The 25,209-nt window shown below is 38.7% G+C and overlaps 1 protein-coding gene across 1 annotated transcript in view; it reads right to left on the bottom strand.

Annotated features, from left to right (window-relative positions):
* Positions 1-25,209, bottom strand: part of ppp2r5a (protein phosphatase 2, regulatory subunit B', alpha isoform) — a 55,805-nt gene that overhangs the window by 6,790 nt on the left and 23,806 nt on the right. The window contains exons 2-6 of the mRNA XM_040016891.1: positions 23,549-23,745; positions 11,183-11,284; positions 10,974-11,066; positions 3,744-3,874; positions 581-640 (exon numbers count right to left, since the gene is read on the bottom strand). Of these exons, the coding sequence (XP_039872825.1) occupies positions 581-640; positions 3,744-3,874; positions 10,974-11,066; positions 11,183-11,284; positions 23,549-23,745 (583 nt within the window). The remainder of the gene's footprint in view (positions 1-580; positions 641-3,743; positions 3,875-10,973; positions 11,067-11,182; positions 11,285-23,548; positions 23,746-25,209) is intronic.

Here is a 25,209-nt window from a genome sequence, read left to right as displayed (position 1 = left end):
CGGCCATATTGAGCAGGAAAATATGTGAGCACACCATCACATCATCGTTTTACTAATGCGAGGCCACAACCACACCTTTGCAGTGTGGGAGTCAACCAATAGGATCACTCCCGCCATGATCACCACCTTCTATCAGGTAATATGCAACATACAATATTTCAAGATCATTTAGCATTTCATGATTATTTCTATGGTTTGTTATGCACAATTAATCAACACGGAGAAAGTGATGTTAACGACTTTGCTAAAATTGTTGAATCAACACATCAGGATCAAGGATTTGGTGGAATTTTAAGTGGTGTCCATGCAGGTTATGTTGTATGTGACATTGATCTTGAGCACAATTTTGATGAAAACCCTTTAGCTGATCACACTTACAGTGATCAGCTAAACTATGACCAATGGTAGTGGTTATTAAGAATTGGGGATCATTTTATGGGTTTAACATCTTATATAACAAAGAAATCCTTCTTAAAAGTTACAATTTCATTCAATTCATAGAGCAATAAACGTGTCTGATGATCAGCTTTAGTGTACAGTTACTGCGTAACTTTACATCACACAACATTTTGTCACTCACCTTCCCAGGATCTCTAACAGTTCAGCGACTCCATTGAAGTGTTCGGTTTCATATATGAACCTGGAACGGCAGCAAACACATTGACGATTGAAATTATCAAACACGTCACAACTGTGAAAGCAGAGCACCCTGATCAGAACAATTGATTAGCACCCCTCCCAACGCTGCGCTCCTTTCAAATGCTATCACTCTGATTTGGGATCCAAGTTGGGTAAGTACCATTACACTGATATTTCATGATTCCTAATCAAGAATACAACAAAATTATACCATCATAGCCTTTATAATTAGCTAATTTATGATTGGAGCCTAAAAATAAACCCACAGAAAACAGGCATCGCCTGCATACTTGCGGCCAAAAGGAAAAAGCTAAATAAGTCTAATCTATGTAGGGAATGAATAATTATCTGGAAAAATCAAACATATTTGGCTTCACACTGGGAGGCTCTTATGTAAGTAAATGATCCATGCATCATTTAGCTAGTCTGTTTGGTAACACATTTCCATCTAGCTGTGCAGACCTGGTATGTACAGACAGAGCCTGACAACTGTGGCACTATTTTTATCCTCTACGGCAGATGGTCAAAGTGGGTGCACCCGTTTTGCCACCTTGCCTGTTGGAAATGACATCAAGTGTCCCCTGTTTCAATCATCTGAAGCTCATTGTCACGCAGCAACAGGAGCAGTAAGGACACAACACACTGCTGCCAGGAGTAAGTGACACCTCCAACTGAACCGTTTTACTTCTCCTGGTGTTTAAGGCCTGGAGTGAATCTGAGTGAAGACTTTAGCTCACTCTGTGCAAGAGGTGGTCAACTGAACAGACCAGAAACACTAAAACTGAAAAGAACTGACTGAATACAGTGCTCATCAGTTTTTCAAAAATCTATCAAAAAAACTTGCTCAAAACTAAAAATTGTTACTTTTTTTTTTTTTATATATCGAAATTTGAGCTGACACACTGGACTTCTCTAAGAAGTTAGTCAAACATAACATTCAGCCAATAAAAATAATGTGCATGTTCAGGAATTAATTGCTGCAAGTTGGTATCTTAATTTAAAAAAAAAAAAATTTGCTTTACTATTTTTCTGCTTTTAAAACTAAATAAATAAATAAATAAAACAGCTAATTTAAAAATTCATGGACAACAACAATAATTATATTTTAGCATTAAAAATATAATTTTGATTAAAGAGCTTGTGCATATAGGTAAATTAACCAATACACAACATGATTTTGGTATTTAGAAAATGTTTAATTTAGGGTAGCTGTTGTTTGGTTCTAATAAATTTGTTGTATACCGCTGTAATACTTTGTCAGAAGAATATTTAGTTGATTTTATTGGGGACAGCTTATTCTGTGAGATATAAACCTTAAACCTCTGGTGCAGACGTGGAGAGCTGGAGTAAAGACGGTCAAGTCATTCCTGTTGCACTCCTTTGAAGTCTGCTTAAAGCCTGGGGTGTGCAGCCGGTGAATTGTAATGTAAAGTCTCTGCTGACGAACCCAGGGGGTTTTCTGTACGGTTGTCCGTATCCTCTCGTTAACAGTCAGATGATGAATTTGCATCACTGACAGAAGTGCAGTACCAAATACACCAAGACTCTCACCTGTTTAACAATCCCCTCAACATATCATGGTGTTAGAAGAGAATACATCACCACATAATGTAGCACAAAAAATGTTCATAATATGCAAGTACATTTTTTTAAATTTGTTCAATTTTCAACTCAATTCCATTTAATTTTATTTGTATAGTGCCAAATCACAACAACAGTTGCCTCAAGGTGCTTTATATTGTAAGGTTAAGACCCTACAATAATACAGAGAAACCCCAACCATGAGATGATCCCCTATGAGCAAGCGCTTTGGCGACAGTGGGAAGGAAAAACTCCCTTTTAATAGGAAGAAATTCAGGCAGAACCAAGCTCAGGGAAGGGAGGCCATCTAGCATCATTTGTTTGGGGATCGGGTGGGAACTTTTTTCATATTTGGTCGAACTTATATAGAAGAACCGTTAAGGAGAGGAGGCCAAAACAATATCTAATGATACCTCAAAACAGGTTTGTATTGGTTTTGTGCCTCTTCTTGTTTTGTTTAGTCAGAAATAAATGAAGATGATCTGATGATCCAATACTACACAAGTAAAGAAACATAATAATTCTTATTCTTGAAACTGTAGAGAAAAATATCAGATCTAAATACGTTGTTTAAATCAGATAACAAAACAAAAAACCCAAAACCCCAAAACAAAATGAAAACAAACTAAAGGTTTTGTGTCTTTAAGAGAACCTGCTAAATGTAAAAACAAACAAACAAAAAAAAAAAAACCCCACAATAATCTTGACATTTATTCATTAAAAAAAAAAAAATCTCATTAAATGTGAAAGATTTTAGTCTGTTTAGTGACAACCAAAAAATGTAAGTGCTTTTTGGGTTTTTCCATAGGGGTTTACAGTGCAGCTGCTTTCCTGGCCCAACTCACTACAGATCAAATTGGGCTACATGTACTCAGTGAAGTGCTATAAAACACCTGTTCAAATGTATCCATTAACAGCTGTTAAACTTTATCCTTTCTTTTTCTTCTCACTCTTTTTAAATTGTAAATATAACAAAAATTATCGTAAAAAGACAGTACATAATAAGTTATAGATGTTCTTAGGTCTATTTTATATGCCCTTAATTTGCATTATATCCCAAAAGACCTTTTTGATACCTTAACTAAATTTAGTGACTGGCTTATCGGGTTGAAACAAAAGCTTAGTCCCCCGAGAAAGTTCTTGTGTAAGACTACATACTTCACGGGAAGCTACTGCCTGTTGGTTTCTGTCCCAGAAGGCCAAGCCTCTAGTCTAACTCAGAGCAACTGGCTAATGACAGGTAAAAACAAATACAGGGAACAGGTGTTTGGATCTAGAGACATTCTGATTACAGGGATTTTCCCAGCTCAAAATGGGCCTCTAGGAGGTGACTACACACATGAATGACCGATGTGCATATATTTAAGATAACTTATTTCTGATCATTAAAACCAACCTCTTGTATGCTTGTGGTTACTGCTTAATTGGCGTGTTTTTTGGTGATTTTCTGCCACGTGTTCTTTAAAACCACATATAAGAAAAAATATGAACTAAGACACGTTTTCTACCTGCTGTTAACTCACCGCAAGAAAATGTTGTTAATCTGCTTCCTGATGAAGGCCCGCAATCCCAGGAACTTTCCATAAATTCGATGCAGGATGGTCTTTAGAAAGTCGCGCTCCCTTGGGTCCTCACTGTCAAACAGCTCCAGCAACTTTAAAGAGAAAGAGAAACACTTGAACACTTAGCACAGTATTATTAGGCCTTCTGAAGGTCGGTTGGTGGTCGTCACTGGTTGGACACAAAAGCGTATATTTTTAAATGCTGTGACGTGCTCCTCTGATTAATAATAGTCACGGTAAGATATAATCAGTCATCTTTTGAGTTTAGTTCATGACGCATTTCATCTCACTATGATACTACTATATGACTCATTCAATACACTGCCTCTGGTGTGCAGTGTGGCTCAATTTTGTATTTCGTAAATATGTAATGCTTTCTTCTTAATACTGAAATGTTGTGAAGATCACACACTGTGATAGCAGTTCTGTTTACCTCTTGGCTGTGTACAGCTTATTTTTGGAGATTTAAAAAATAAAACATTAAAAAATGCAAAGCTTGCGTTTTGGATAGTTTTATAACAGCATCCCCCCCCAGAGAACCGAGTTAGGGGCGTGGCCACACAGATCAAAAGCTGTCCTGATATAGCTGGAGCACCCCCGTCATTAAACTGGACTTCTTCATTCTGTGTGTGCGCGTGTTTTGTTGAGTGAAGTTCTAGTTCTAGTATGTTACTTAACATTAACTAGCAGAGCTATGTGTGTGCTTGTGCATTGCACCCATACAGATTATTAGTGCTGGACAGTATTTTTAGATTCTAGGGAGCTGTTTATTTCCGTGTATCATTTTTGCCCTACTGAGGAAAGTGAGCTGGGTAATTGTTTCGTTCTTGCTCATCTTAATTTTTGCATCATATGACAAGCTGGAAGTAAGAAAGGTGTTTAGTTAATAAAAGATCCCTCTGGATACACTCCACAGTACTCCTGATGGCCAAAAATGGTGCATGCTTAACTGCATTCAGCAGCACATCGCTACTCAAGGTGGCTAACTTAAAGTCTACCCACTCATCCAAAGATGTTCACTTCTGGTGAAAGAAATCCAACGCTGTCATAGTCAGAATTCTAAAAAAAAAAAAAAAAAAAAAATCATATGATGTCGTAGTGGCTATCAACTGGCATACTGCTTATGATTCGGTAATCAACTTGCTATTTCTGTATGTTGTCTGGTGCCGAGCAGCTACTCCCTATCAAAAAAGGGTCAGTTTACAGTCAAACTGCTCACAGAGTAAAGCAGCAGACCCACTCTGTGTAAAGAAAGGGGGAGGTGTATATTCAGGTTATAATTCTTCATGGCTTTCATCACATCAAGTGAATGTTTCACACTGCCACATTGTCTCTTGACACATCTTATTATTAAAAACAGATTAAAGTGACTTACATTCACTGAGCCAGCTGTCACCTTAAATTATGCAAACATATATACATAAGAGAACACAGGAGGTGCTTAACCAGCTACCAACATCTTCTCTAACAAGCACAGAGCATGTGTGAGTGAAATCTCTATCATTTAAACAGATGTGAGAGCCCTGGTGTAAAGCAGCCACTTGCATTAACATGCGATGACTCATTATTACAATACTGTTGAAGGGAGCCAAGCCGATGCCACCGAGTTCAAATGGAGTGTTTTCAGGCTCTGATCAGCTTCGGGGTATGGCACTCATCTTCACTAGCATGTCATCAGCACCTCGGTGACAGAGCTGACATCTATTTTTAACTATATCCAGAAAAAGGGTTTCACATGTTGTTCTTCTGCACGGTGCTGATTCACATTCATTCAGCTCAGAACCAAAAATCTGGCTGTTAAACGGCACAACCACTTTCTCTAGGCTGCAAATGAGCAGCTAGCTATTAGGCTTCCCTCTGGTTCATTAGAGCACATCCTGGTCATTCCCATATTTCCCAGTTTGTTTCAAACTGTATAGATCACAATTAAACATGAGATACAACAGACAAACTATGGATCATGAAATGTTTGTTTGGTTTAATTTACTTTTACTTATTTTGAAATGAAAGCAGCTGGTCAGACCACTTTCAGCAGGATGCTGAGAAAACAGGTCTAAAATTCTGAAACTCAGAAATCTTCAATATACTATCACAGTGCCTTCACCAGCTGGTTAATGTACTTAATGCAAGATATTCAACTAATGGATACATTTACACATTATATAGTTTATATTTTGTGTGACATTAAGAATAGTCAAAGTCAAAATTTCGAGAAAAAAAGTCAAAAAGTGGAGATTAAATTTGTCGTTTTTGAGACTAACTATTACTGATTGATTTTTGCTTTTGGGCCATGCATTGTGCTTTACGTGGGGTGGCTGCTAAAGTGGGGTAACCTCCTCTGCAGCCACACCCCAGCAGTGTTTGGGGGACAATCGGACCAACGGCACATCTAGCTTTCCCCTAATATGTACAGACTCAGTTGTTTCTGAAGTCATTTCTCTTTTCTGTTGTTCAGGATTTATTCGCTCTGAGTCAAATTTCAACAGCTTTACAGTTTCACATTACCTGGCAAAACAATGCAGACACAGCACCCATGCATAACTGCAAACATGACTCACTACGGTGAGGATTGAGTGGAGTACAAATTTATAAAATATACATAAATCGCAGAAAACCGACACACTAATTCCAAAGTAGCTATCCAAACTATCTGCAGGATGTTGTGCTGATTTCTTTAAAGCAGGACTGCTTCATAGCACCTGCTAGAGTAACAACATTTCTCCATCAAAGTGATGAAGTAACTCAATTTGTCAGGAGTCATTTTCAAAGGTTATCCACCAACACTTTCTAATGTTTACTTTGTGATAAATGTATGTTATGAAAAAATGTTAACTTATGTAACTGTAACTAAATATTTTATTTATAAACCAAAACCAAAACAGTGATTAGTCGTTTCCATGAAAATACCCCGAGGGGGTCGGAGCAGCAGCAGGGCTGAAACAATAACTTGACTGACAGAAAATGAATCGCTCGGATCTCTGAGCTGAACTTTATTACACCAGATCGACTATCAGTGATGCCAAAATGTTATGTGGATGTAAACATTGGAGGTTTTTTTAATGAAATGAAAGCATGCTATTCAGACATATTGTTTGTGCCTTAGGTAATATAAATATTTAACAATGACAGGGTGACACTGGATAAAGTCATCGGGAGTATTTTTTCACAAAAAAGGGAGGTCTATGTCAGATTTAATTTCATTAACCACTGAATATGTAAAGGAATATATGACAATATTATGAGTCTGCACAGATGACAACCATGGAAACCAGTTATTACTGAATTTAGATTACATGTTAAAAAACTGGGCCCATCTGATAGACCTGTCCAGGTATGCTGATACAACATGAACAGAGACGTACTGTACATGCAAGATGAGTTAAAAACTGACTGCAATGACTTTCAAGTGAAACAACAGCTTTCTATTTGCGTATAAAACCTCAGGCACTCACTGACACCGACCGGACAATGTCACATTAACGGCTCAGCTGTACTGCATGAGAATGACACGGCACTCTGTGTTAGCAGATGTGACTTCAGTTTTTGGGCGTTTTGGAGGTCCTTATTGATTGTCAAATAAATAGCAATGCATAGCTGCTAATAGGGATATCATATTATTGCACCATGCTCATACTTGTGGTTTCTCTCACTTCTTTAATTAGTGCCTCCTCCTCTCCTCTGGCCATCTGCCTCCTGCCTGTGACCCGTGGTGAGAGGACTCTTCAAACAATTAGTCCATCTGTATTCACAAGCTGTTTTGGTTATTTAAGATGACCACACTTTAGTGTGCGATTCAAAACATCAAGTCACATTGTCACATGCTATTTTAATCAAAGGTAGCGCCAAATATAAATTAAAAACAATATTATCAACACTTTTAGATCTGAGATCATAAATGCAGCTGTAGCTGAACGATAAAAAATGATTTATGATGTAGCTGTGCCAAATGTCACAATGAACTGACACCACTGTAGCATGAAGCTCCAGATATTCTGTTAAAATATCTGTTGAAATGACTCCTCCAGTCAGGAGGCAGTTGCAAGCCCAATTCCCCCCAAAAACTAAAACTATTTCATGTATGTCACGTTTGCAAATCCTATTGTTTTTACTAACTACCTGGTTATTGTTTGCATTTACAGTTGGGACATTACATGAGATCGTTTTATTTTAGGGCTTTTTTCTGAGTATTGTTTACTCTTCTTCAGGATTTGGTGCTTTTGCAGAACTCTCACTTTCAGTTTTGGTACACTTGCACTATTTTGACATCTAAGAGGGGGTTCTGCTTTCCATTTTTAGCAACCTCTAACTGGTTACATACCATGCCGTAGGTGTTGGTTGATTGCCACAAAGCACTTGTATTTAATTCTGACTGACTTTGTGTTTGCCAGATGACGATGAAAACTTTAAAAGTTAGATGAAGATGATGACCCTGCAAATGCACTTTCTTCAAACATGTCTCAGTTTTTCCACCTTCAGTCGACTGCAGAAATGCTGTGGCATGGCTCCTTGGGTTAACCACCTTACTTTGCTCTGCTACATCAGGCTGAGGAATTACTTTGTCAGTTAACTACTATAAATCTAGCCATGTTAAATGAACAGTTCTTAACATCTTATTATATATTGTTTCCAATATGCAAAATGCTGAGAATATTACAAAATTTACGCCTTCCTTCTTTCTAATTTCAACAATTTGCAAGCATTTAAACAGGGCCGAGTTGTACCCATTTTTTTTTTGACCTGAGTGGTTTTTGTCATTCTGGTCAAAGCACAAAAGCAATGAGGAAATACGACAGATACTATCAAACTCCTCATAAATAAGCTATGAATGTAACCATCTATCAAGTCACTGAACTGCAAGCCACGAGCAATAGTCTGGTTACATTCTGGACATGCTGCAAATCGATTACAGGAGTCACACAGAGAAACAGCCATATAGTCTTACATCCATACATAAAACCAATTTACCATCACCAATTAACCTACCCACCATGACTTATGAATGAATGAATTATGACAGAACACTGTAAACCCCGCAAGTACAGGGAAAACATGTAAACATGAAACAGAAAAGCCCAAACCAACATACTGAAACACCATACCACCGGGGCAAGAAGATCGGCAGAATTCAGTCATAAGGAACTGCACTCCCCAAATTTTCCAACCACAAGCTAACAGTTAGCTTTACATGCATTTCTTTTTATCAGTTTGTTTTTCCCCCTCACTCTAAACTGCTGTGTTTCGTTTTCTGTATAGTCCACACCCATTTTAACGGGGGAAATGGGTGTGGACGTTCAGTGATGCAATAATAGAAACGTGAAATATTAATCGAGTGCAAATTAACTGCAGGGTTTATTTTAGGTAGGTATGTAACTAAGGTGTAATGACTAAGTTACGGCAAAGTACGAAGGAAAAAAGTTTTATCAGTATAAGACACAATAAGAAGAATTTTTCCTGGTGTGGTGTTGGAAGCTCATAATTTTGATCATGCGTTTCCTTCCAGAGAGAAAATATTCTTGACCAAAACTAGTGAACCTCTATCTCTTCCTCTAGCTATCCAAGCCTCTTCTGTGTTTTATGAGCACCTTAGAAGTATCTTTGAATACTCAGTCTCATGCTGTGTGTGTATTATGCTAAGGGCTAACAAAGCCTTGCCTTTACTACCACCCATACATCCATCCCACACTCTATGCTTCAACCACAGTACGCTTTCCTTAAGAGTAAACAACTGGCAGCTATTTAAAGCTCACAAACGACACACTCGCATCATGGAAAGTCAGAGCAGGCACCTCGGATGTGCCCCAGCCAGCATTCCAGACCTTGTGGTTCCTTTTAGTTGCTGCTTCACAAGAAGTGAAACATTCCTGCAGTAGGTGGGTACAGATCCAGGACACATGGAGACGAGCTGCAACATATTAACAGTCTGATTCATCTACAGAGAGCACTGAAACCTGTAAACTCCCAAAACACATCACAATGGGCTTTAATGACTCATGTTATATTTAATCGCGCACACAAACTCCAGTAAGATGAGACACCACCTGTAACAATTAGCAGAATCTGTAAATGGTTGCAAGAATTACCTGATCAATAGTTTTTGTCACATTCAAGCAAAAACAGCAAAAATTATAAGTGTCCATTCTTCCTCCCTCTCCACCTCTTTTTGCAGCGAGGTGCTCTCAAACATTCCCAGAGAAATGCTGTCCTGGATTTGCCCTGGAGTCTCATACCTCTCACCTGAGCAGAGATCAGGTACCCAACCTACCCTACCTCTAGACTGAGTGCATCAAAGGAAGTTCATTTCGAATTATAACGTGAATATGCTAAATAACAAAGCAAATAAATAATTATCAAGGACCAAACTATTGCTAAAAGACTTAAAACACAATGGCACTTTCATTTTTCCTAATATGTGCTGGTCAATAATATACAAGAGGAGAGAAATCAGTGAACTCTATATAAACAATATCAGAAAAATGTTCATCAAGAAAGGTTACCATCATTTTTTGTGAACTGCTAAAGCTGCAAATGTTGTGTTGTAGCAATGCTCCACACATAACGTTCACAAAGGTTTATGTTATCTTGTCTGGTTTTAATTTATTGACCTAAACACACAATTTCTTATTTCTTTGAAATCCCTATAACCTGGTCGTGGTATGGTAATTTAGAAACTGCTTATTTACATCATCATCATCATTATGAAAGTTGTCTGAAGTGTTCTTTGGAGGGGACACATACCTAAAAATAATCAAAGGCCTTTAATATTACAACTACACTAATGAAAACAGTGGTTGGAGACTGCTCCTTTTCCTCTAGTGTTGCCAACTCTTGAACCACTTTAGACGTTGTTGCTTTGGAAATGATTTCTTTGAAGACGTCTTGCTTTAAAAAAGGTCTGCAGGCAAGTTTCCAACTGTAATGGGACTTTTTTGTGTCAAAATGGCAGTAACACAGAGTCAGTGTGCTATCAGTCTTCCACTGAATGGAGCCAAGTTAGCAATTGGATTCAATTGAAGCCTGAAAGCATCTGCAGTCAGTCTAAGTTGGACAATGAAGGTTTGGAGACAGGTTTCCTCCCATCAGGTAACCTATGAAATCACATCAAAGCAGCAGGTCTCCACAACTACTTGCAATCAGTAAAATAAATAAAAAGCATAATTCAATGCACCTTCTTTTCAACAAACAAAAACCCACCTGCAGAACAAACTTCTGATCAATATATCTCTTTGCAATGCTGGGTTGGAAGTCTGGATTCTCCAAGAAGCGCAGAAGAAACTCATAGACCAGCTGGAATATCAAGAAAAATTCCAATTTAAATAGGAATATGCATTTTGCAGAGGTTGTGACACAAAAGTATTAAATCAGAGCGGTTCAAATCAGAGAGTGAAACACAAGATCCTTACTTGTATGTGAGGCCATGCAGCTTCCAGAGTGGGCTCATCCTCTTCTGGGTCAAAATCCGGATTGTCACTTGGTGGGAGAACCCGGAAAATATTGGTGCAGATCTGCATGGGAAAGGGAGAGATTCATCAACTTAAAACCAAACCAAATGAAAGTCGAGGGTTTAACTTTTAAGGAGTACATGGAATACAATGCAGCAGAAGAACACAACATTATTCACACGTGTTCTTTACTTCTAAGCTTCTCACAGTGCGACCTGGATTTTCTGGCTTCTCTCAGCTTTTTATGTCAACAGGTTTTTTTCTCGCCTCCATTTTCCCACAAAGTTTTGTTGTGTTTAACCAACGATGCATTTAGTTCCCTGATACTAGCTACCTTATTCAAAATCTGTTACTATAATTGGCTTTCACTAATGCTAATTCTCACACCCCGCCTTGTTTTCTTTTATTTATTTATTTTTTTCCAATTGAACATTGTAAAGTAGTGCAAATGATCATCATGTCCTCATAGTGTGACAAAGCTCTTATTGAGTTTAGGTACAGATATTTTGTATAAATATCAAACAACTGATGCTACCTGGTGGACCAAAATAAACTCTATAGTCCACTGCTGTATGGCCTGATTGGAGAGATGAGATCTTAGTGATAAGATCAGGCCAGCTAAAACAGCAGTAGAGAAAGGCATTCAGTTAGGTTTGTGTATTTTGTTGATTGTTTAACATGATTATTTTTTAACTGAAATATCATGGAATTATTCAATGAAATCCTTAATCTTTCAATATAATTAAAAACCAAGTGAAGGTGCTGGCCAACACAGGGAACGTCAATGTTTTTGACCACGAAGCCTGTCTCGCTGGTCTGCCCCCTATGCAGGTGCAGGCAAGAGATGAAATGAGAGCGCAGGCTCGCAATAACAGTTAAATATTCCTTCACGGGATCAGAGTTGGAAACCTTGTGAGTTTTATTTCCTTTAGATCAATGCTGTGTGTTAAATCTACACTGCAGGTATGTTTTAATTGAAACCCTAATTTTGCTTCTTTTGCAAAATTTGCCACTTGCACAGACTACCTTGTGAGCTCTACACAGAATGATGCAGAAGTATAAATTAAGCTTTAGTCGTCTTGTCTGCACTGAATAGTGTTTCATTGGAGCTTTTTGGGGGGGGGGGGGGGGGGGGGTGCTTTGCTGTAAAGGATAAGGGTATGCTTGGTTATAACGCAAGAGCAAGAAAAAGCTTTGTAGTAAAAATGAATAAAAAGGCAACCATTTTATCCTCATTTCTTTATTCTCCATACTTGTACTTCTGCTGCCAATACAGGACAGCACCTGCAAAAAGCCGCTGCCAATTCTGCGTGAGTTGCAACCCCTTATTAAAATTCTATAGCAGAGACAATCACCGGTAGACAGGTCACCGTCACCTTGTTATTTTTAGCAAGAGTAAATTTGAGAGTGACACACAGGGCAGCAGGGTGCTGGAAAAGCCACCATTATGTGATTGGATGCGCACTGTCACGCTGAAGTGATAAAGACAACATCAAATTAACTATTGGCAGCTGGAAAATCCAACTGACACTAATGGGAAAGGAAGGCAGCAAAGAAATTTAAAACCAGACAGTAGCCCAAATTCTGACAAGCTCAGTAATCCACTGAAAACTTTCTATCCAAATGCAGTTATTACATTTACACAGCAAGTCTGAACATTACTGACATCTTACTAGAACATATAATTGGATATAACATATAACATGGATTTGAAACTACAATCTATAAGCCTCGCTCTGTTTCTGGGACTCTGTCATAGTCCCAGAAGAACTATAGTAAAGTTACAGCACTTTGATTGGTTGTGATTCCTAAACACAAAACTGCAATTATGCTTACACAAGTTTTCCATTTCATACCTCAAGAGGAATGAAGAGTTGTAATTATGTAGTAATTATTGATCTACAGATTGCAAAAATCTGGACTGATACTGATGTTTAAAAAGAATTAAAATTCTAATGCTAATTTTTTACAGTGCCTTCTTCCTCAATAACACTATATCTGACCTTTTTTTTTTTTTTTTTTTTAAGTCTTTTTGGCTTTTATAATTTTGTGACCTTACACATAGGCATTGACCCCTGACCGATATCAGACCCATCCAAAGCAGCAGTTCTGCACAAGTGTCTTAAACTAAGATGTGCAAGATGATCCCACCCTGCTTCAATAATGTTGAGGTCCGGGCTCTGTGGTGGCCAAACATTGACTCATAGGGCTCCACTGTGTTCTTCTATCCAGGTATGCTTTTAGTGCATTGGGATCACTGTAATGCCGAGAAATGAAGCCACTGCCAACCAGATGCTTCCCAGATGGTACTGCATGTTGTATCACAGTGACCTCCTCAGTACATTATTGATTATGATTTATTTGGACTCAAGTTTCAACTAACCACTACATAAGACCAGTTTCTCATGATTTTCAGGCCAGTTCTTGTGCAAATTGAGATACGTCAGCCTTTTGCTCTTCATCTGTGGTAGATAATTTTTGGGCCTTTTTGTCCTGTACTTGTCCATTCCCCCAAAAATTTTAAAAAGAAAACCTGCACACCATGCCTATATCTGTCAAGTTTTCTGCCTGATAAACTGCGTCATCTTTGGCATTTATCATTGATTCCACCAAATAAATGGCCTGTAATAATAACAAAATTTGGTTTTGTGATAAGCTGCTAGTAACAAAGTGCCTAAATATATCATTTAAAATTGGTTCTTTGCCAAGTTGTCTGTTGTGTGCAGACAAAACTTTTTCCTTGAGTTAAGTGCCCTTTTTATGCTGAATGATTTATATTTAAGTGCTTTAAAAAAAAAATTCCTCTGAAAATGGTCAGGTACAAGGACTGAAAATGAGTGAATGTCCAAAATAAAAAACTAAAAAGAAAGAAAGCCCAGGGTCCTTGGAAGACAAATACAAAGAACAGAGGCGTTTTTTTAAAGCACATAGGAAAAAAGTGTTGATTATGTGTAGCAGAGATGTACATTTTCTGTGGTTATATGCTGTTTTGATTCTTGTGAATGCAGATTTTTCTTGTGATCCCTTGAGGAAAGTTATAAGGCAGGAACGCTGAGATGGACAAAATTAACAGTTCTCTCAGAGTGAAATGATTGCTGCCAAAATTTCCATCTGTCACTGTCAAAAACCTCACTTGATGCATTTTTTATAGGTCAGTGTCTTTGTGGAAAAACATTCACTTTTTATTTCGTGCATGTGAAGCTCCCTTCCGTGACTTGCTCGGCTGTCTCAGAGTTGCCTTTGGTTTTAAAGCCCCTTAAAACATTTCTAAATAAAAAAAAAAACCACAATGGACATGACCAGATTATAGTCTAAAGCTTCAAGCACATATGCCCAAGAACATGAACAAATGATGATTGCTCTTGCAACAGTACAATCTCTTTCAATTCGATTAATAGCCAAAATGTATACTTTGCATTGTCCATGGAGCAACAGCCTGAAAGCAATCTAAATTACTCAACTTGGACAAGCAAACAAAACTCTGGACAGCCAGCAAACTCTCCACCCCACTTCTAAGAGATGAAATATTGTTGTTTATTTGTCAGAAATTTTGTAGCCTAAGACAGTGGCTCAAATACCTATCAGATTACACATGTGTCCTGTTTGGTGAAGGGGTATAGGAACAACACTTTTTAAAACAGATTTTATCAAACCTACTTTACGATAAAGAAAGGGCTTAAAAAATGCTGAACATCTTTTATATTGGATTAATGCCGATTTAATCTATGGAGGTTTTTACAGGATTTGTGTCAGCTGAATCTCTGGCCAAGTCTCTCTGAGCTTATACAGAGTTGGTGGGAGTGTCCACTGAGCATGGTAACCTTCAATAACAATGCTTAGGTTACTGTGACATCCAGATGATCCAGCTTTGATTTCATTACTATTTTAGTCTAATTTCACTATTAGCTGAAAGGAATGTATGACGTTCAATCTGGTGATGCCACAGCCCATCCCCTTCAAGGATGAATGAGCCCTTCAGCTCGCCACTGTTCCTGTACTGTGCTGGTATTTGCCTGTGTGTCCTTCCTGTTTCATTAAAAGAAGTCTGATAGTGTTGTGCAGCTGCTTCTGTGAAGATGAAAACACCACCTGGCAATTGAAACTCCTTTACATTAAGCATCTTGTGCATTCTTTAGCCAAATGTCGACAAAATATTGGTAGCCTGAAAATGTTATACTTCCTCAGTTGGAGATTCAGGTTGATTGTTCTTAGGAACAGTAAGAAACAAAAGCATTCACTATCTGCCAGACCCAAAGTATCCAGTGTATTTTGGTTTCTAAGCTAAACAGAAAAAAAAGATTATGTTTCCCTGTTCACCGACTCATAATATGGCCTGTCAAATTTCAGAAAATGGGGAAAGATGTCCATCACTTGTTCCAAGAGGTAACATGCAAAACCATATTTGGGGTCATTTGCACAGGAACCAGAAATACTCAAATTTAATATACTGGACCTAGCAAGTTTTAGCAAAACCTAGAAAATCTAGGTTATCTGTTTTTAAGCCATCTGGAAAAGAATAACTTTCTGTTCAACAACTAGAAGTTAAAGAACAGATAGCATATCTATATTAAGTGAGGACATGCTTCCGGCTCCTAACTACTCTGGTTTATTAAGGCTGTTGTGTTTTTAACATGTTTTAATGCTCTGTATATTGTTCTATTTAATCTGAACAAGCCCCTAATAAAAAAAAAAAAAAAAAAAAGAAAAAAAAAGGGGGAATGGTCACCGTTGGCCTCTCTCGGTTTTTATTACCACTATTCATTTTAAAGCTCAGTTTTTAAAACCTTACGAGGTAACGACAGCCCAGCCCATGCAGCAGTATGTTAATGGCAAACCTTATATTGTGGATGGACTATCTCAGCTGTTCTCCTGACTGAAGTTTGGTCTGGTTACAGCATCCTGCCATGCGATTGCATTTGTCTCTAACCTTCAGGAAACCATCACGTTAACTTTTATCAAGTGGGGGGAAAAAAGTTACCGTTCATCCTCTAGCTTCACTGTGTTTATGTTATGCTAACCATAGCTGTGTAGCTAGGCACCACATAGCACATTATTATATACCAACTAGCCCAACTGCAGCAAAACTAAAAAAGTCACTGCTGTTATTTTTTTTGTCTTCAATTATGTCGGAAGAGAAAGCAGAGCTGTACGTTAGATTTTTTTCAGAAATCTCTCAGTCAGAACATAGTATATGATGTTTGGGTAGAAACTAGTGAACCAACTTCCTGCTAACTTCTAACTCTGTTACATTTCATAAATTCTGTTTTTGTGGATGCCTGGATGTTAATCTTAATTGTTACACCTGGTAGAGCCGCAATGCTGATCATTTTATTAAAGATGAAAGAATTTAGACAGTTTTTAAACTCTCAGTGTTGCTGCAGTGTTTGTTTGACTTTGGGACCTGAAGAGGAGTTTGGACCCAGAAACGGCCAAGGACATCAGACTTAAAGACTAGATAAGGAAGAGACTCATTCAGATGGTGGCTTATAGTCACATCTCCAACCTCATTCTTGCAACGAGCCAATTGGCTTCATTATCTTTGCTGCTCCACTTTTGCACACATAAAGACCACTAAAACACTTCTCCAAAAAATTAAATAAATAAAAAATTCAAAGCTGAGCTGTTTACAGCCAATAGCAAATACATAAAACTTAGTGATTCTATAGTGACTCCAAATGATTAAACATGGAGAGGTACCCACGGTTGATCCTCAGTGCAAATACAGCAGCATCCACAAGTAGCTTTAAATACATACAACACTACATGCATTTCCATCCATTAAAAAAATCAACACTAAAACCCATTTCAGCCCTCACTGTTTGAATCGAGCCAATACTACCGACTTGTTAGCAGAACTAAGACGAACTGACAAAATGTGACGTTATCCTGAAAGACGCTGTGTTATTTAGTCAAATTCACAAAAGAACACAATGATGGTGGATTAATCTGTAAGAGGAACACTACACAACATATCGCCTCCTACTCAGATTTTTCCAGCAATCCTGAATAATTAAGTACAGGCACATCACATAACCTTATACTTACGGTATACCTTCTGCATGATAATTACATGCAACACAGCACATCCAGGTGAGCAATTAACTTTCCCAAGGGGGCACAATTAGGGCCTAACTGTAACAGCTACTCTTCTCAGTAGCAGTTTAATATTGACCAGAATTGAGTTCCGCTTATAGATGTGACCGTCCATAATAATAATAATAATAATAATGGATTGGATTTATATAGCGCTTTTCAAGGCACCCAAAGCGCTTTACAATGCCACTATTCATTCACTCTCGCATTCACACACTGGTGGAGGCAAGCTACGGTTGTAGCCACAGCTGCCCTGGGGCAGACTGACAGAAGCGAGGCTGCCATATTGGCCAACACCAGTAGGCGGTAGGGTAAAGTGTCTTGCCCAAGGACACAACAACCAGGACAGAGAGCCCGGGGATCGAACCGGCGACCTTCCGGTTACAGATACGCTTCCCAACGCCCTGAGCCACGGTCGCCCCACAACATAACATCCCTTTTTCTCATGTAGCCTCTTGGGGAAATTAATTTCCACTTATTAAGTACATAAAGATTTACAGCTTCAGGTCTGACCAGATCCGAGGATGCATCACTTGTTTTTAGGTAACTTTCCGGATGCCTGTAAAATATATTATCCTATAGTAGGGTTTCTGCCAGTGTAAATTATAAGGTCCCACTGGACTCTCAAACATGACTTTGATATATTTGCATAATTTAGAAAAAAAACGTTACAACCTTCAAGTCAGCAGATCTATCTTGTTGCTGTTCACATGTAATGTATGTTTTTTTTATTTTTTTTTTATTTAAACATTCAAAAAAGGTAGGAAAAAAAAAAACAACATTTAAGGGACCCAGAAAATATGATATGGCTTAATACCATTGTGTCTATTCAGCTGAAATCTGTCCACTTATGTCTACTTCAATGCGATTAAATATGACGGATGAAGGATGAAACTTGTGCATCTGACTTCCTCATCGGTCCTCTAGCAGAAACACTGATCTGTAGACTATGCCGAAGTTGATAAGATAGATAAATGACCTCTATTAACTTTTAATTTTCTTGGTTGGAGACAGAGCATTGACTGAGCTGAAATCAGATGACAGCCAAATGCCCACAACATTCAAGAGTAATGAACAAGGAATAATCTGAACCACTGGTAGTAAGGTATTTAACATCTCAGAAGAGCCGTAACTTCATTGGCTATTCTTTGTCCTGATTCACACCGTCTATGTAACATATTTCACCACGCAAGCAGCAGGCATGCTTATTTAATTCCCCAAGTCACCACACAATATTGAAAAATAACTACAGTTGGACAAAACAAGACAAAATACTGTAGGAGGATGGCAAATATGGGAGGCGAGTGAGAAATTTTCACGCAGGGGAAAATGAAGCGTGTGAAAGTGACGTACGAGGAAAAAAAAAGAAAAAAAGAAGAAGAAGCTGTTCTTAAGTGACGGTGCTGCGGCTGAAACCAGCGTAGGCTTGCTGATGATGGGAAGCTGGGTCAGTCTTAGGGTGAGCGCAGTAGCAACCAACACCTAGCAACACACAGGATGAGAGAGGGGGAGGAGGATGTGGCAAAAGTGCAAGCACTGAATGCAGTGAATGAAAAATGTAGGAGATCAAGGGAATAAAAGGGGAGTTATCTCATTTTCAGCTAAACCTGCAGTCTTTCCATATGACAAACTAATCAAAACTGTCTGACAGAGGTGAAGTAACACTAATTATAGAGCTGTCAGAAAAGACAAAAACCACCTTTCACTCAGATGAGAAATCTTCCTGTTGTACTCCTGTGATCAAAGCAGTCCTCTCTGCAGCAGAATCACTGCCATCACTTTAAACACTCACCTCTTCATTATCATGTGACGCCAAGCATGGAGTATGCAGGAGAGCTATTATCAAACCAGTTTTCTGATAGTGCCGCTGCTATTTGTCTAACCTCTTTCAGAAGCCTGTCTGTACAGACAGCTGTGAACTAGGCTTACCCTTTAAGCTCAACCCATGTTTCTCTATTATAAGCAGCACTGACAAATGAGATTATAAAGAAATGACAATGCCAGGAGTGTTTAAAGTAACAAACCTGATAACCTGCTGGTGAGGGCAGGTTATCAGGTTGGCAGAGATCCAACCTTGAAAGAAAGCATCCCCCTTTTGTAAGAATTTATCCAATTCAAGGTTACAGTCTCATAGTCCTACACTGGCTTGTTTTTTTATTTATTTATTACATTTTCTGGTCCCTCAACTCTGTCCGGGTCCTAAAGGAGCTGAGCAGAGGTTTGTTCACCTTCTGGGTGGAGCCCAGACTTCCACACTGCAGCCTGACCACCTGTTACTTATCACCCTCATTAATAGCCTCCATTTATGGACCTGTTTGTGCACCCAGTCTCTGCCCGATTGTCTGTCTGGAAATCACGCTTACCTATGTTACTCTTGCAAACTTGTTGATTCCCTGCGCCAACTCCTTTGTCTCCCTGCTTGCTTAGGTGAAGTGTGGACCATTTACCAGAATCGGCTACCCATTTTGGTCGAGCTGGTCCACTTCTCACTTCTGCAAGCACCTTTAGCGGGTTCACCTTCTCAACTCACCTGCCTGCTCCGATGTTCTCTGCTCTTGCGGAAAAACAAAGTAGTGGCCTCTCCCTCAGGATTTCTCCCTCAGCTTTTTAATGCTTCTTTTCCACTAGCACCTACTCGTCTCAAATTAACTCAACTCTACTCGTTTTTTAGGGTTTTTCATTAGATGGTAGTACCTGGTACATTTTTGTTGCCTTTTCGGCCAGGGTTCCAAGGGAGCTGAGTCAAGCTGAAAATGTTACGTCAAAAGACTGCATACCACTGATTTGGCCAGGGACTGACCTCATTGGATGAGTCATGGGACCAACTTCTCTACAAGAATCAAACCCGCCACATTTGAAACTCGGCATAAATAATTACCTATTCTTATTTTCAGTTTCTACTATAGAAGTATCTACTGAACAATTGTCTAGGCCATGAGCTAACTACTGTAATTTTTCACATTTGTCATGTGGGAAAACTTAGCATATTGTTGAAACTCAATTTCTTTTTCTCATAGTAAGATTTGTCAGGGATTAAATGCATACTTTAAATGTGTCATTACACTGATAAAAAAGCAGAGTTAGACTGGTCTGGCCCAGTTAAAATCAAAGTGGGCTGTAAGCCTCAGTGTCCTACATTGTTTTGTTGTATTTGTGTTGCATATAAATGAGGTCACGGGAACTTTGGACAGCCTTGCTATAACGACCCCACTGACAATGTAGTGGTACTCAACTGAAATGAAAAACTACCGAAGCAGAGTAGAGTTAAGTTAAAATGAGTTCAGGTAACCTGAACCCTCTGCACTCACACTGAATACACCTTGTGAAAAATCATGGGAAATAACTCCTCGAGTCTCCCAGAATACTGGCTCTCTCCTCCTTTGTAGTCTGCCCCAGTTCCCCAGAGTCATCTTAAAGTCATCTCTCAGTTTATATTTAAACCTGTTGATACGCTCTTCTTGACTCGTGCATTTGAGTCTACCATTAACTACTGGTCTACATGGCCCATGACATACAGGGGAGGCTGGGCGCAGCTGTCACTGATTGATTGGTGTCTTACTAACCATGTTTCTACAAACTAAAACGCTAAACAAATTGCATCAGCGTTGACATTTACTGCTATGAAACGGTCATCACTACATTTTGATTTGAGTTGTTGTTGTTTTTTTTTTTTTTTTTTTTTTTTTTAAATTGCTCTCCCCGCTTTTCATTCAAACACTTTTCACACATCATGATTGAAAAAGTGCAAAAGCATATTTTGCACGCATCGGATCAAAGCATATTTTAATGAGCAGGCAAATAACTAATAACTTGTGTATAAATTATAAATTAACCACAACAGCTATTGCTTTTTAATGGCTTAATATGATTTATTATGATGACTCTAGGAGTGAAATTATAACACATTCTTTTGTTTTGTTTTTATTACTTTGAATTAATATGAAGCAATCTCTCATGCCAGGCCGAGGCAGATGGCAAAATAACCATCTAAAAAGCTTTTATTTACCACGAAAGTGTGGATATATGCCATGTGTGCATGCATATGCGTTTAGCTAGTCAACTGTGCCCTCCCTAGAGACATGGAGCAACATGGAGGCAAGACAGGTGGTCCAAAGATGGTGTTAAGCAAGTAGATCACAACTTGCCATTACTGTGAGAGCATTAAAAGTTTAACCACAAAAATCTGAAAGTCAGCGTAATATTTCTCTTTTCATGGTGAGGAAGCTTGAAGTTTGTGTGCTGTGCAGTTGTAAACAAGTTTTGCTTTTTGGCTTCTTTTCCTGTTTTAGTTTCAAAAATAGAACAGAACATAAACTCTATATGTTTAAAGACACATTGGGGTTTGGCAATGCATTTCATATTTCTATCAAATGAATTATGATGACAAGAAAGAAAGACACCAAAGGAAAAAGAAAATATGAAAAAGAAAAGAAAAGGGTCACCCAGACAGAACCAGGTCACTGCACCCCAGCCACCGCAAACCTATGTCTATATTTTTGTTCTAGATCACCCACAACAGCATAAAGAGGAGTGGCCCACAGACCGGCTGTACTTCTGACACTGCCTCCATCTGACAACAGACACTCTCTGCAGGTAGAGAGGCAGTCCATGGACTGCCAATGGACTTCCCACGTGCTACTACCGCTAAACCATTAACTGAGTAATTGCACTGTTAAAAACACCTTAAGAGTTACAAATTTCACATAAATCAAACCCTAAATCAGTAGCTTTAAAGCATGACATGAACTGCTGCCCACATTAGTAAGTAGACTCCTCGACTCAGCTGTGCCTGTGCTCACGGGTATCCATCATGATGATCTGCAGTGTGGAGTGAATCACTGCAGCAGTGACTGTTGTGTTTCTAAATGCTGCACATGACTCATTACTGTACTGTGGGAGGAAATCGGGCTGCTCAGGCCACCGGCTGCAACCACAAGTCTATACCATGATAAAACCTAGTATGTCCAGCTCACTATTCTTACCTTTGAATCATATGATATTTTGAGTATTACTCTCTTATCTTTGCATGCTCCAAGTGCTGGCTCACAGGGGGTCGTGTGATTGTTCTAGTTTCTTCTAATATAGTAAGGTCTTTACAATAAAATATTAAGCACCTTGAGCTGACTGTTGGTATGTAGTGGGGCAATAAATAAAACTGAATTAAACTGAATCTCTGAGCGCAGTCACACCAGACAAGGAACAGAAGCACATATCTTATCTTAAACCCAGAGTGAAAACTAGCACATTCCAAAGAAAGTTTTGATCTTCCATGACTATCAAAAAATACCTTCAGCAAGTTGGATTTAGTCTAGTGAAACTGCGCAAACTTTTGTTTTAAAATCAACTGCCCCAAAATAACAGCAACATGCTGAGACTTATGTTAGGTAGGTGATAAAGGAGCTTTGCCTTATCTAGTATATGCACACCAATCGTGACTATGTGCATAGTTTCCTCCCTGAGGACCATCTAGAGCCCGGGGAGGGAACAAAAAAAAAACAAAATAAAAAACTATAGCATACTTACACATTTAGCAATTCATGCTGCAATTTAAATGATGCAACAAAGTTCCTGACTGCGGAAATGCAAATGTGCAAAATTAAACCCTAAAATGAGAAACATTTCTACCCTTAAAGTAAATAAAATCTGAATTCTTAAAAAACAAAGAAATGTATGGGCTGTATTCAAACATTAAGTGTTATACAGCTACCTTTTCTGTAGTTCATCACAGAAGAGGTTTGTTTATACACAGTGAGAAGTGCCGGAAGGGTTGAATGTTTGCTTTGAGGAAATCAGGGGCTGGGCTGAGACAACCCACAGGCCAGTTCTAGTCCTCGAGCCGTATTTTTCCCATATGTGTTCTACTTTAACAAACACTGCTCAACTTGTATTCAGAGGAAGGTGAAAGAGCCTGAGAGCAGGGAAGAGGAAAGGGCAGAGAGAAAGAAAACTTTAAATAAATCAAATAATATTGTGCTCTTTCTGTGTTTACAATATGGCCTTTGTGCTTAAAATGGAAAAGGGTTTTGCATGAGGACAGGAGCATGCACCTCGTGCGTTGCTGGCACGCCTGTCTAGACACAAGATCAGCCTTCATTTTTAATCCTGCTCAAGCGTACAGGATGTTACACCGGGACACAGAGATGAGCTATTAAATAATTAGCAGGTGGGGATTAATTGCGGCTGTTGTTTAGGGAATTGCATGAGGTTGTTTGAAATACATATGTGCAACCTCACCATGTTCGTGATCTCCGGGTATGCTGGCTCCACCAGAACGCCCCTGTTGGTTGAAACGTAATCCACAAGCTCGTTAAGTGTGGCCCTCTTGATCTCCTTGCTTTTCAGGTCAGTGACTGAGTCCAGGAAGTCAAAGAGCATGCAGCACTGTTGGAGTTTCTGGGTGAACAGTTCTTGCTGCTCTGTGGACGGGGCATCTGAAATCACACAAAAGGAGGAAATACATTGAGTCACTGCTGATATAGTCTACAAAGCTTTATTTTATTCCCCCATTGAAACAAGTTATAGATAAGAGTCAATTTGGGATAATGATGTAAATGGTGTGAGTTGTTTGTGTGACAGGACATCTGCCTAGGCTGATTTTGGTTCTCGGCAATTCAAAACAATACAGTATGAGTAGTACACAGCTTCTCTGCTGATCAGACGGACAATACAACAAATGTATTTGCCATACAGAGGCAACCTAGTCATCGTTATCAGATATCCCTAACTCAGCTCTGACTGTGTGAACAAAAGCTCCACCCACATGAGGCAGTGGATGAGCTGACAAAGGCCATGTATCAGATCAATTTCAAAATAATCTTTATTGAAGTCATGCAAAGTTCTAGTAGAGTCCATGTGAGCAGTACCAGAATAAAACAGATCTACATCCTCCATGTGTATAAATATTCAATATATATGTTGCACTGATTTATTGATCACCAGAAAACTTTTGTAAATCGATTAATTTTAAGCCATATTTTTATGCAACGACTGCAACCTATGCTGACACCAGAAATCCTGAAATGAAGAGAGTTCTTATTATGTGATTCATACAGGGGCCATGAGAAGTCAAACTGACTGCAATTTAACAAAACAGACAAATAGCAAGAAAAAAAAAAAAAAAAAAAAAAAAGACCATAAAATAAACAAGCGGTCTGTAGTGTGGTTATATTAAATATAAGAGAAAGAGAGAACTTTAAGAAATTAATATAGCCACTACAGTGACCATTAAAACGGTGAAAAAATATTGCCGTAAAGTTTATTTTTGCTGCACTTCTAATGTGCTTCATTCAATTTCTATTGTGTTTTGTGTGCTCTTATAGAGCTTTTCCATTTGCTGTTATGTTGCTAAGTTGCAGTGCATATGCCCTCAGGGCCACTGTAATATCTTATCATATTTGATAGACAGAACAGTTGAAATAATAAATTACCAAATCATTAAAACTATAAAATTGCAGCCTTAAAACACGCAAACACATTTGTGGTCTCTCAGTCTGTTGCTACAGAATCTTTTAAACAGAATGAGCAGCCAGGGTGAGAGACTGTGTTATTGAGTGATATTACATAACTGAACAGGCAATACCCCCATGAAATGGTGAGACATGTGGAGATCTCACACTGAGGCAGAGCCAAAAAATTCACAATGACTTTGACACGTAGTGAAAATTTTCCAGCAGCGTTGACGAGGTACTTATACAACTGAACTCTGCTGGCCAGACCACTGGCTGCTGTTCAGAGTGAATTCAATATGGAAGTGTAACTGTACCAATGCTTACTTGTTAACAACGACTTTGCCTTAATGCCAATTTTCCAAAGTATCAGATCTCAAAGGATTCCATACAGAAAGGGCAGACAGAATACCAAACTGGAACAAGAAAGGTAAAAGGGCCATGATGCCC

This window comes from Simochromis diagramma, unplaced genomic scaffold (assembly GCF_900408965.1).
Source record: "Simochromis diagramma unplaced genomic scaffold, fSimDia1.1 OVJJ01000802.1, whole genome shotgun sequence".
Classification (NCBI taxonomy): Eukaryota; Metazoa; Chordata; class Actinopteri; order Cichliformes; family Cichlidae; genus Simochromis; species Simochromis diagramma.
This window is presented reverse-complemented; position numbering and strand designations above follow the sequence as displayed.